This window comes from Leptosomus discolor, chromosome 1 (genome assembly GCF_034619465.1).
Source record: "Leptosomus discolor isolate bLepDis1 chromosome 1, bLepDis1.hap2, whole genome shotgun sequence".
Classification (NCBI taxonomy): domain Eukaryota; kingdom Metazoa; phylum Chordata; class Aves; order Leptosomiformes; family Leptosomidae; genus Leptosomus; species Leptosomus discolor.
In genome coordinates, this window is record NC_141391.1 from 219251766 (window position 1) to 219265090 (window position 13325).

At 43.9% G+C, this 13325-nt stretch overlaps 1 protein-coding gene across 1 annotated transcript; it reads left to right on the forward strand.

Annotated features, from left to right (window-relative positions):
* Positions 1-4880: 4880 nt before the first annotated feature.
* On the forward strand, positions 4881-11200 carry LOC104352611 (guanylyl cyclase-activating protein 1-like). The gene is made up of 4 exons (XM_009958993.2): positions 4881-5078; positions 7710-7859; positions 9956-10046; positions 11073-11200. The coding sequence occupies exons 1-4, from the start codon at positions 4881-4883 to the stop codon at positions 11198-11200; spliced, it is 567 nt and encodes a 188-aa protein (XP_009957295.1).
* The last annotated feature ends 2125 nt before the right edge of the window (positions 11201-13325 follow it).

Sequence of the window (13325 nt, forward strand, 5' to 3'; positions counted from 1 at the left end):
GTTAGTGCACCTTTTTTTTTTCTGTATATAAGTACTTGACCTACATTATTTTCCTTTGCTTTTCTGTAATTAGATCTAGACTAATGATGACTCTTGAAGCAGACTGTTAAAATTTCTATTATGCTAACAAAGAATTATTGGCTTTACATATATAAGCAGTGTGGTTGATACTCTAGAGGGAAGGGAGGCCATCCAGAGGGACCTTGACAGGCTGGAGAGGTGGACCCATGCAAACCTTTTGAAGTTCAACAAGGCCAAGTGCATGGTCCTGCACCTGGGTTGGGGCAATCCCACACATGGATACAGGCTGGGTGATAAGTGGGTGAGAGAAGCTCTGTGGAGAAGGACTTGGGGGTATTGGTGGATGAAAAACTCAGTATGAGCCAGCAATGTGCACTCACAGCCCAGAACGCCAGTCGCATCCTGGGCTGCATCAAAATCAGTGTGGCCAGCAGGTCGAGGGAGGGGATTCTCCCCCACTTCCACTCTGGTGAGACCTCACCTGCAGTGCTGTGTCCAGCTCTGTGGCCCCCAGCATGACAGACATGGACCTATTGGAGCAAGTCCAGAGGAGGCCACAAAGATGACTGGGGAGCTGGAGCACCTCCGCGATGAGGACAGGCTGAGAGAGTTGGGCTCGTTCAGCCCGGAGAAGAGAAGACTCCAGGGATACCTTATAGCGGCCTGCCAGTGCTGAAAGGGGGCCTATAGGAAAGATAGGGAGAGGCTCTTTATCAGGGAATGTAGCGATAGGATGAGGGGTAATGGCTTTAAACTGAAGGATGAATAGGTAGATTTAAATTAGATGTAAAGAGGGAGTTCTTCATGGTGAGGGCGGTGAGGCACTGGCACAGGTTGCCCAGAGAAGCCGTGGCTGCCCCCTCTCTGGCAGTGCTCAAGGCCAGGCTGGATGGGGCTGGGAGCAACCTGGTCTAGTGGGAGGTGTCCCTGCCCATGGCAGGGAGGTTGGAATGGGATGATCTTAAAGGTCCCTTCCAACCCAAACCATTCTGTGATTCTATGTTCTATGATTCTATACGTAAGTTATACTTCCTCTTTGTCCACAAACAAGATTTTGAATGTAACACTGAATTCTTAGGTTAAGAATGTTTAGTAATGGTGTCTAACAGAGATAGAAAACCTCCATCTCCTTTACATACTGTCCTTCTTAAATGGATTAATGGTGATGATTTTCAAGGCTCAGTTATGCTAGTATCTCACTACGTTTTAGTAACATAATCAGTTCTTGAATGGTCTAATAATGTTTATCCGCAGCTTCAGTATAATCTGAAACATTTGTGATACATAGTCTTGTTTCATTGATTTAATGTGCTCTTGAGAAGTTGAATTTGAGGTGGTACTGCTTACATTGTTGTATGATGCTGGCCACAAAATAAAACCACATGGACTCATTAGCAATGGTCATTGTTTCAGGATCTAAAATTACTTCTTTTTGTTTTATTATAAAATGTTTATGGGTTTGGGTTTGGTTTTTTTTAAAATTTATGCTACAAAATTAAGCTATTACTGTGTTTTAGCACTGTCGTGGTTTAACCCCAGCCGGCAATGAAGCACCACACAACTGCTCGCTTACTCCCCCTGCCCTCAATGGGGTAGGGGAGAGAATTGGAAAAAAAGTAAAACTTGTGGATTGAGATAAAGACAGTTTAATAAGACAGAAAAGGAAGGAATAATACTAATAACACTACTACTATTACTACTACTACTACTAGTATATACAAAACAAGTGATGCATAATACAATTGCTTACCATGCACTGACCGATGCCCAGCCAATCCCCAAGCCGCAGTGTCCCCCAGCCAACTCCCCCAAGTTTATATATTGGGCATGACGTTATACAGTATGGAATACCCCTTCGGCTCGTTTGGATCAGCTGTCCTGGCTGTGTGGCCTCCCAGCTCCGCTGGCAGGCCAGCATGAGAAACTGAAAAGTCCTTGACTTACTATAAGCACTGCTTAGCGACAACTGAAACATCAGTGTGTTACCAACATTGTTCCCATCCTAAATCCAAAACAGGACACTACACCAGCTGCTAGGAAGAAAATTAACTTTATTCCAGTTGAAACCAGGACAAACATATACAGGTTTGTGAGGATAAAATGTTGGAATGACAACCATTCCTGAGTAAAGATGGCGATTGCCTCTGATACATCTGTGCTATTGTTAGGAGTTGCCATATCTGGTGGCCTGATAGAGGTGAGGCTGCTACAGCTCCATGCCCTCAGGTCCAACCAGTTGCAAATCTGAGTGTATTTTTAGTAGGCACAGGCACAAACGTGTGTGTACAACACATATATACACATGCACCCAGCCAGCAACACAGACAGAAGCACCCAGCACTTACACAAACACCACTGATGGCTGCAGCCTGTCCCACTCTCTGGCTGGTCAGGATGAAGATCCACCAGTGGGAAATACACATATATGTACAATGGAGATTGCTCCAGTAGCTGGGCTTAGATACTCGCCCTACCCAGTAGCTGGATCTCTCTCCACCAGCTGGATCTCTCTCCACCTGCTGGCACCTGGACGTGCCAGACTCCCAAGGCCAACAACGCCACTACAGTTGCTGGTACAGATCCCCTTGCGCACACCAACATACACACAATGCATACACTGTGGGGCCCTCCAGTAACTGTGATGAGACTCTCAGGATCTTTGCTTTCTCTGTCTCCTGCACAGAGAAACACACAAAGACAAGTGGGTCTCCCTCAACCCCACTCTTTACAGTCTCTCCAGCAGTTTGGCTGCACCTCTGGTCCTTCCAATAGTCAGCTCTTCCAGTTGTCTCACTAACAGAGACACACACACCTGGTTCCCAAACCACTTAACCTATTCGCTGGCTAGTCTGGCTTGATATTCACTAGTGATCATATACTGACATACTTGCTCCAGTTGCTAGCACCCAAGATGTGGGACCCTGTGATCCATGGTCTGACACCAGTTTCCGGCACTTAGAGCCTTGCTGATTCCTGTTGCTGGCACCAAACACACGCAGGCTCCTGTGACCCGTGGTCCTCACTCCAGTTGTGGGCACTTAAATCCCCATGTGCACACATGCACACAGAGCAGTGCTGCACAGCCAGAAAGAGTTAGAAGGGTTAGAAGACAGGAAAGACTGTGCTGATCAGGCACAGAGCATGGCTAGACACTCATACTGACCAGCAACAATTTTACAAACAGCCATCCCTCTGTATCCCCTTTCCTTCCATTTTCCAATGCTTGTTCATCCCCAAACCACCTAGACCCATTCTCTTCGCCACCTTTGGTTCCTCCCCTAAACATCTGATTATAAGCCTTGTGCAATCCCCAAATGCTCTTCCCCCGCACCCCACAACGTTTTCCATACCCCTAGGCAGTAATCCCACTCAGTCTGTCATGTTCTCTGACAACCTCTCCCGTTGACTCATCGTAATGTGTGTCACCTCCAGGCCCATGGGGCTGATGGCTCCCCTGTGACAGCCTTAGGAGGAGTCAGGTGTAAGAGTGGGTCCGGAAAACAGCATTGTTTCAACCTTGTCGTCAGGGATATGGGCAATAAGGTACCGCAAAAGTTAGGCTAACATCTTGACATGAGTCTGCAGCGGCCTGAGACGCAGTTGCTGATCCTGAGAATGGAATGCAGTACGAACACCCCAGGAGAGAGAGCTGCGTGGTACGAAGAGTGCTGTGCCGTTCTCTGGTACGGGACAAGCCCAAGCTGATAAGGTGGACCGCATAACTGCCGTCACAAAAGACTGATCAGCATCGATGGAGCCAAGAAGAGGCAGAGATACAGAGGAGGAGCAAGATGTGTTACTTGGCATAAAAGATGGCTCCTCAGCGCCTGAACTTTGGAAGCTTTCCCCACCAAGGATCACGACGATTGTTAAGACCAGCAGGACGCTGCCTGGACCTGGGACCATAGGGACACCTTGGACCCGTGCTGGTAGCTTTCAATCTCTTTCCTCTTTTCACTTTACTTTTCCCTTTCCTTTCAGCCTCTTTACCTATCGCACACCACTTTACGGGCAAACAATAAAGTTTCACTGATTGAAGCAAACCCCTTTGGTGTGGTTTGCCTTAATTTTGCGCTTCGAGATCACCGCAAACAAACCATCACGAGTCCACTGAGTGGACCATGACACCAGGACAGGTCATTTCTTTTTCAGTTTCACCAGCCTGAGGTTGTCTCTTTTTGCTCCTTCCTGTTTGTTCAGATGAGCCTTGTATGGGTTGATTGCACTTCTGTGGTCCTTCTGTGTGGTTCTGGAATTAGCCAGGTCAGGAGATTATTTGGGTTCCCCTACCTGCCGTTGTTCCTCTATGCCCGTTGTGTGTGTGGAGATATTTTTCCCCTATAGCCTAACATTTATGAAGGGCTACTTCTGTAACACTTTCTGGTCCTATGCACTAAGTTATCCAACCTTTCTATTTGAGAAAACATGAAAGACTCTCGAATCCAGTTAGAGGAGCAGATCTTTACTTCACCTCAAATCCCACATCTTGTAGCCTTTTCCTGTTGTCTTCATGTATAATTATATCAAGGTTAAAAATAGGCTAGTGTACCAAACCAGTATAGCTCCTGATGCCAGTGTCTGATTAACCTTGTCACCCTTTCTGATTTGGCTCTTGAAATAGCAGTGATTTGCTAGATTATCTTGTACCTCCTTTCCATTCTAAGAAGACTGTTTGTATCATTGAAACTTTCAGGTTTGTAAATCAGCCTCTAAGCAGATTAACATTTATAATTGGCTTGTGGAAAGTTAGATCCCTCACTCAACTGACACTAATGTTGAACGTGGACAGGCAGAGCTGGGAGAGCAACAGGAGGAAGAGGATCATTCCTGTAGCATCGTTCTTCTGACCACACACACGCATGGGGAACAATAGCAGCTCCACAGTGGATGATCTGCAGGCTGTTGAGATCCACCACTGGTACAAAAAGTTCATGATGGAGTGTCCTTCTGGACAGCTGACAGAACATGAATTTAAACAGTTCTTTGGGCTTCGAGGGCTGGATCCAGAGGCCAACGAGTACATTGAGCAGATGTTTCGCACATTTGATATGAACAAGGTGAGTTCTCTGGCAAGGGAATTAATTGCCTCGCATTGCTTCAAAGTGAACCAACTCCTGCACTTTCAGAGTCCTTTGTTTTCTCTTGCAAACATTGATGTGGCAAGTTGCTGAGGGACACTAACATAAAGTAGCTAAATGGAAGGAGCAAATTAATGTGCATAGATAATGACATAGATAACATAACCATAGGTAATAACACCTTATTATTTAACTACCTTGTGCCAGTTCATCTTGGAATTTTGAGAATTCCTTATGGTGTATCAATTGACTTGACCTTGTTTGACCAGCAAAACACTAATTCAAAACCTGCCTGGACGCTGCCCTGTGCAACCTGCTCTAGCAGGGGTGTTGGACTAGATGATCTCCAGAGGTCCCTTCCAACCCCCCAATCATTCTGTGATTCTGTGTAATGAAAGGAGATTTAATTACTGTTCTTATTCTTATATGTTCTTATGCTTATTATTCAACAGTATATCTGTATTAGATAGTAGAGACTACAGGAATCAAACACAATAGAAATTATTATAACTTTCACAGAGGAAGTAATTTCCAGGTATTTGGCAGCTGAAATTAATACTGCATGGACAGACAGTCTGTGTGGCTCTCCTCAGTGCTATGAGGAACGGCTGAGAGTTCTGGGGCTGTTTAGCCTGCAGAAGAGATGGCTGAGGGGAGACCTTATCGCTCTCTGCAACTACCTGAAAGGAGGTTGTAGCAAGGTGGGCGTTGGTCTGTTCTCCCTAGTAGCAAGTGATAGAACAAGGGGAAATGGCCTTAAGCTGCACCAGGGGAGGTTCAGGCTGGATATTAGGAAGAATTTCTTTACCAAAAGGGTTTTCAGGCATTGGAACAGGCTGCCCAGGGAGGTGCTGGAGTCACCATCCCTGGAGGTGTTTAAGAGACGGGTAGGTGTTGTACTTAGGGACATGGTTTAGTGGTGTTGATAGAGCTAGGACAAAGGTTGGACTCAATGATCTTAAAGGTCTCTTCCAACCAAAACTGTTCTATGATTCTACATAGCTAGGAGGTAGGTAGTATTCATCATTGTGACAGGGGACCACCGGCTGTCTCTAAGGTAAGAAACAGTAGCCCCCATAATTACTTTAAGCATGCAATGGTCCTCACTTTTCATTTTTTTATCCATATATACTTAACCCTATGCTTGCAGGCCTGTAATCTCAACGACAGAGAAATTTGGTTTTATGGCAGCCTGGAAAAATGCCACTTTAGTCTCTGCCTCAAGGTTCTGAAATGGCTGGAGCAAATGTCTGTGAGTTAAGGAGAAACTAGTCAGAGAGACATGTGAAACAGGTGGGAAACCACAGGGTCAGTTTTGAAGGAGGAAAGCCTAGGGACTGAAACATTCTCCGAAGAACATTGGTTTGGACAACAAGTGAGAAGGCATAAGGAGTTATGGAATGCTAAGGAGTATTACAAAATTCTTGAAGGTAAGAGAGGAACTAGTGGAGTTGGACCTACATCAGTTAATCTTAGCCTGTTAATAGTTAGCTACTTAATCTAAGCTGCTTTTATAAACAAGGGCAAGGAACAAGATCACCCAGAGGAAAAGGCACCCTGTAGTAACACAGGCATTGTCAATAGATGAAATCATCTGCCCTCCGGACCGTCAGATTCTTAGAACTTTGCTGAGGACAAAGAGGATAAATCTTCAGTAGAGTTATTTTATAAATTGCAATCATGCCCTCCTTCCCAACCTTAGAATCGGTTCTCTTTGTTTTCTGTGACTTTGCTCAATGAAGTTATGAAAAACTCACGTAAGGGGAGTACTACACTGATCCCGAATTAGTATTTTAAAATGTTGTGATCCTTGTGTAAATAAATAAATGAAGGTTTAATTTTTTTCTCTGTAATTTGTTGAAGTAGTTATTGAGAATCTTTGACAGAGATATGCACTTTATTGTTTCTTTTTAATCACTTCAAATTTTAGTCAGTGTTAAATCTAGGGATTATGAAACTTTACTGTCTGGCACTTTTCTTGCAGAGGAAACAAGAGGTTTTTGAGTTTCTTTGTAGACTCAAGAAATGGAATGTTAAAAAACCTGAATACGGAACAATTTTTCCAGCTGTCAAATCGTGTTCTATTTATTTTGAAAAATATCTGCAATCACTATTTTTCTCAGAGAATGGAAAAGAGATCTATGGCTTACTGAAAGAGCAGTAGTTTCCCACAAAGACAAAGCAGACTAGTACAGAAAACCTAAGGTGGAATTATGTTCCACTTTTCTTGCAGCGAGGGCTCTAGATCAATTTTCTCTCCCAGCAGGCCACAGGCAGTCAGCTCTGGTGGACAGAGGGGTGTTCGTTCACACTGGCTATGAGGAGTGCCAGGTTCCATCTCTGCAGGTGGTGAGCACAGAGTAGCCTAGACATGTAATAGATCATAACTTTAGGAATCCAGGTATTTAGGAGATCTTAGAGGTGGCCAGAGAAACAGCACGTGTGTGTACGTGTGTGTACACTATGGCTTTTTTCTAAGTCCAAGTTGCTGTGCCATTTGTTTGTTTTCTCTTTTAGCTGTGAATCTAAAGAGCCATAAGGTAAAACAGCTCCAGAGCCATAACTCCCTCAGTTTGTTCCTGTCACAATTTGGGTTTTGTTTTCCCACAGGATGGATATATCGACTTCATGGAATATGTGGCTGCCCTCAGCCTCGTTCTCCGTGGGAAGATGGAGCAGAAATTGCGGTGGTATTTTAAGCTGTATGATGTAGATGGCAACGGCTGCATTGATCGACATGAATTGCTCAACATCATTAAGGTGAGTCTCCAAAGGGCTGTGTTTTTTCCTCTTTCCTCAAAGACAAATTCCAGCACACAAGTAAGATTTTCGCTATTGCCCATATGGGTGCTCATGGATGAGACCCTCTTTAACAGCATTCTTTCTTTTAGCAGAATTCCCCACAATCCCATAGTCCAGTAAGCAGAGTTGACAGGCTCTTCTTTACCACCACAGCGTATGTTACAGCGTAACTAGCTCCGTAAAATTGTTTTAGCTGCCTACGTGTATTGGGTTTGTGTACCTGGGTTTTGGTAGTGGGGGAGGGGCTACAGGGGTGGCTTCTATGAGAAGCTGCTAGAAGGTTCCCCAGCTCCAAGTTGGACCCACCTCTGGCCAAGGCCAAGCCAATCAGCAACGGCAGTAGCACCTCTCTGCTAACATATTCAAGAAGGGGGAAACAAACTTCTGGGGAACCTGCAGCAGAGACGAGTGGGAGAAACAACTTCAGACGCCCAGGTCAGTGAAGAAGGAGGGGGAGGAGGTGCACCGGAGCGGAGATTCTCCTGCAGCCTGTGGTGAGGTGGCACGCTGACCTGCTGCAGCCCACAGAGGCTGATGGTGGAGCAGATAACCACCTGCAGCAGGTATCTACCACAACTCACCCATGCTGGAGCAGGTGGCTGTGCCTGACAAAGGCCCCGACTCCATAGGAAGCCTGCACTGAAGCAGTCTGTTTCTGAAGAACTGCAGCCCATGGGAAGGACTCATGTTGGAGAAGTTCATGGAGGGCTGTCTCTTGTGGGAGGGACCCCACGCTGGAGCAGGGGAAGAGTGTGAGGAGTCCTCCTCCTGAGGAGGAAGGTCAGTGATGAACTGACCACAACCCCCATTCTCCATCCCCCTGCGCTGCTCAGGGGGAGGAAGGAGAGAAAATCGGGAGCAGAATTGAGGCTGGGAAGAAGGAAGGGGTGGGGGAAAGGTGTTTTTAAGATTTAGTTTTATTTCTCGTTGTCCTACTCTGATTTGATTTGTAACAAACGAAACTGATTTTTTTTCCCCAAGCCAAGTCTGTTTTGCCCATGACCATAATTGGTGAGTGATCCCTCCCTGTTCTTGTCTCGACCCATAAGCCTTTTGTTATATTTTCTCCTCCCCATGCCACCAGGGGGGAGGAGTGAGCAAATGGCCGCATGGTGCTTTGTTGCCAGATGGCCTAAACGGCGACACTAGGATCTAAATTGCACTTTCCAAGATTTCAGACTCTGTGACTGTCAGCTGTGGTCTCTGCAATGTGTCCTTCATATGTCCTTTTCCCCATGTGAATAGTAGTCAGAGAGTTACTCCCAGTTTGCTTTTTATAACCAGCTCCTAAATGTCAAGGTAATAAAACATTTCTGACTCTGGCAAATAGTTTGAAGAGGAATGACTGCCAATGGAAAAGATTGTATGCAAATTCCTGTTGTGGAAGGTGTTGGAATTACAGGCATAAACATGATCTTGTGGATATCTCAGAATGGATTATGCTGGAAGTTCAGATTATTCAGGTCAAAAAATAGATTTGATAAAGATTTGAAGCCTTAGCTGTCCACAAATAAAACCACTAAAAGATGTTAGTAATGCATGTTATCTGGATATGAATTTTAGTGCTGGCCATTGAAGAGACCAAACAAAATCAATAACTAATGATATACAGCCTCATATTAGTAACTTGCAATAGAAATACTCAGACATCACAGTGAAGCAACAGATAGTAATTGTTTAACACAGAGCTCTTGAGAAACAAGTCCCGTGGCAATAATTGGTAGCAAGAAAGTTATTGCCCTTTGAATTTTGTGGGTGTATTTCAGTGTCTTTTTGGCTGCCTTCAGAAGTTGCTGAGGTGATACTAAGCAAAAGGAAGAAACTTACCAAATATCAGAAGGTAAAAACTAGAAAACAAATGCTCTTAGAATCAGTATGAAGGCTCTGGAATCACACATTTCATGGACATCCTTAAACAAAGGAAATAATTAGGCATGGAAAGAAAAAGAGAGCCCTGCACTGTATGGTTCTCTACTCTGATGGGCTGCAGTGGAATCAGTCTATCATTTTGGGAGCCATTAGGCAGCTTCTTATTCTTGCTTTTTTTCTTTTAGGCTATTCGAGCTATTAATGGTGGTGACCATGAAACTAGTGCGGAAGAGTTCACCAACCGAGTCTTCAACAAAATTGATGTGAATGGAGATGGTAAGATTCCCGTCTCTGTCATCCAGCACAGGTCTCTGTGATACAGAGACATCAATGTCTTCCTTTCTTGTTTGAACTTTATGCCTCTTCATTTTATATTTGCTTGTTATATGAATTCTCATCCAATAATGCATTCTTCATGAATTTTGCTAAGGCTTTTTTCTTCTTGCATCATACATTATCAGTATGACAGGATTTGTTCCATGTACTAAGTCTCAGCTGTGTTCTGTCTGCTTGAGTTTGGTAGCGGGGTTTTGGAGTGTTTTTTTTTTTTCCTTTTTGTATGTTGCTGTGTAGCTTATGCCAGGGGTTAGAAGTAGGAAATATTAACAGATGGCCCCAGCTGCTCATAAATATTCCAGCAGCAGGGAAAGGAAGAACTGGAATTTAATGTTGAAGCTCAGAGTTTCTTCACTGGGTCTGCTACAGGCAATACAGCAAGTACATGAAGTGCTATGGACCAGTCAGTCAAAAGCTGGTCAGTGCCACTGTCATCACTGTATGTCCCCAAGAGATATTTCTTTTCTTGCTACTTCATGTGCTCATTACATTCTGATGTGCTCTTCTGTTATTCCAGAATAACTCTGCCAAGATGCTTCTCTGCACAAGGGCTTTTTGGCCTAGGACAGAAAATGTGTTTCTGCCTGTCACAGCTTCCTTCTGTCCCTTCTTTTAAACATCAAAAAAAGCAAATATGGGGCAGGTTAGGACTATGACAGGTTAGGCCTAAAAAGGAGGTGGCTAATCCAGCCTTATTTATAGGAAGCTATGGTCCTACTCCTTATGCACATCCTCTGTTCTTTCTTATATATCCTTTCCCTGGTGTGGGAAAAAGAAAAGGAAGGTGGAGTTGCCTGGGTATCGGGGAAGTTTCATGTAAGCTTAAAAAGACTCTTTGAGGCCTCTTGGTGCTTTAGAACAGTGCATGTGTAGTAAGTGGTCTCTAAAGTTAGATTGCTGTGCTCCTTTTCCTGTTCAAATGTGGATTGGTATGATTCTAATGCCTTCTGTCTGTGTCTGACACAGGTGAACTTTCTCTGGATGAATTTGTGGAGGGAGCAAGAAAGGACGAGGAGTTCATGGAGGTTATGATGAAAAGTTTGGACCTGTCACACATTGTGGCCATGATCAACAACCGTCGGCATAGTGTATAAATCAAGCTGGGAGAAAACGCTGTGCCAATAGACAGAAGGGTGTGCACACACCAGAAAAGAGAGACAGCGTTTTTTAAAACTAACAAAATTGCCATAAACACGCGTATGGAAGTAGGAACAGAAGGACACTGCTATATTTGTGTATCTGAGTGCATGTTCCTGTACAAATATTGAAGCTCACCCACATACATTCAGGGCAGGTTCAGAAAAACTGGATCTGGGTGACAGTATTTGACTTGACTTCCTAAAATTTAAAGGCCAAGTTTCAGGGCACAAATTTCCTCTTTATTCTGCATCCCAGATTGTCACTTTGCAATGGACTAAAAGTAATGCTAAGTTTGTGAAGAGCACTAGCAGAGCTGGATGATGGAGTGTGGCAAATTTCTGACATGTACGAAAGAAGAGCTTCAAACTGTTATCAATGTAGAGAACTATCAAAAGAATGTAACTTCCAATGTTCTTGTCATGGTATTAGATCATAAACACCAGCATGTCTGTCCAAAACAGATGCGCTTGGATTTGGTAGTCTCTACAGAAATAGCCTCATTTGTAAGGTCTCAAGAGTTGAAAGAAAAATCAGTCTTTAAGGCTGATAAGTGACAAATCTGTTCCCAGCTGCACTGTTAGTAATGCTGCTGTTTGCATTTGAGCTCTTTACCAAACAAGTCAACAGTTTAGGAGCAGCTTCTGTAACCACAGAAAATACGCTACTCAGCTTCCTAAAGCAGAATTACCTGAGAGATCAAATCTTTTTTACACTCTTTGTCCTACTACTCTCCTCTCATACAACTGAATAAATGAAGGATGTGAAGATGATGCTAATATTGTTGCTTTACACACCCTTCATTGGTCTTTCTTTTTATTCTTGGGGAGAAAACCTAGGAAGCAAAAGAAACAACTTGTCACGGTGATTTGTGAATTCCGCTGTTCGTGTGAATACAGGAGTGACGTTGATACTCTAGATCAGTGCTACCACAAATGACTCTGTGTCTTTGTACACCATGGGAAGAGTGATGTAGCATGGATGGAAACTGAGCAATCTGTGTCTTGTTCACTAATGTTAGGTAAGGTCGGAAGCTCAGAAATTCCTTTGAATCTGGAGAGAGAACCAGAAGGTAAGAAGAATGCAGGAAAAGTTCAGCAGAGTGCTTATGCCATAGCTGGGCATGTTTTTCCTGTGCACGAGGAAGAACTGGCAGACCTGTTACAAGGAGACTTTACACAGAATCACAGAATGTCAGGGGTTGGAAGGGACCTTGAAAGATCATCTAGTCCAACGCCCCTGTCAGAGCAGGACCACCTAGAGTAGATCACACAGGAACGCATCCAGGCGGGTTTTGAATGTCTCCAGAGAAGGAATTTAATCTTGCTTATATTTAAGCTTCTGTGATGTACGTATGTATACTGAACAAAGTGTCTAGGCTTTCTTCTGAGTCAAGAGATGTTTAGTCAGTATTGTCACTGGAGTTTGAGAGAGTGAGTGATCCTGTTTAGACTAGGTGCCAACATTTTGCCAGGCAGGCTCATGCTCCAGGTCCCGCTGGCATGTTTGTGCCTGCAGTCTTAGAGCTTCTGAGAGGAATCCCAACCTGGGTATTGGCAAACATTGCTCAGTTCTCCAGAGGATTATTATGAGTGTGTGCTGTTGGACCCCGCCGTGCCTTTGGATTAAGGAAGGCGGAGGGGTTTTTTTTCCAAGACTGTTGAACCTGTCGTGTACCTGTCAGTCCTCAGTCTCCTGCAGTTATGTGGGTCAGTTACATGTAAAACTGCATTTTTATCACCATCTGACATATAGAAAAAAACCCTATTTTTAGTTCTTAGGAAAGTAAAGAATTTCTGTAACTACAGCTGATGTATTAAAGAAATCACTAAGAAGTTGTAGCTGCCAGCAGTTTTGCAGCAGGATGCTATACACACTGTACAGAATCTTCTTGATGTACATAAAGGAGAAGGGCATGTACGCAGTACATTCTCAATAATAATCCAGAGTATTTGTAAGCAGAGTTTGATTTTTTATATTTTATTAATAGACGTTATAAAAAACTGATTCTTCCTTATCTGTCATTGCTAATGATGCCGGAACGTTACCCAGCTAAGATGCAGTTACGACATTTGTAATAGA

What these genes read in the sequence shown, in the direction of transcription:
- LOC104352611 (XM_009958993.2), top strand. Translation starts at nt 4,881, where the DNA reads ATGGGGAACAATAGCAGCTCCACAGTGGATGATCTGCAGGCTGTTGAG. An exon ending in GCACATTTGATATGAACAAG is followed by an intron (nt 5,079 to 7,709) that starts GTGAGTTCTCTG and finishes GTTTTCCCACAG; the next exon opens with GATGGATATATCGACTTCAT. An exon ending in AATTGATGTGAATGGAGATG is followed by an intron (nt 10,047 to 11,072) that starts GTAAGATTCCCG and finishes TGTCTGACACAG; the next exon opens with GTGAACTTTCTCTGGATGAA.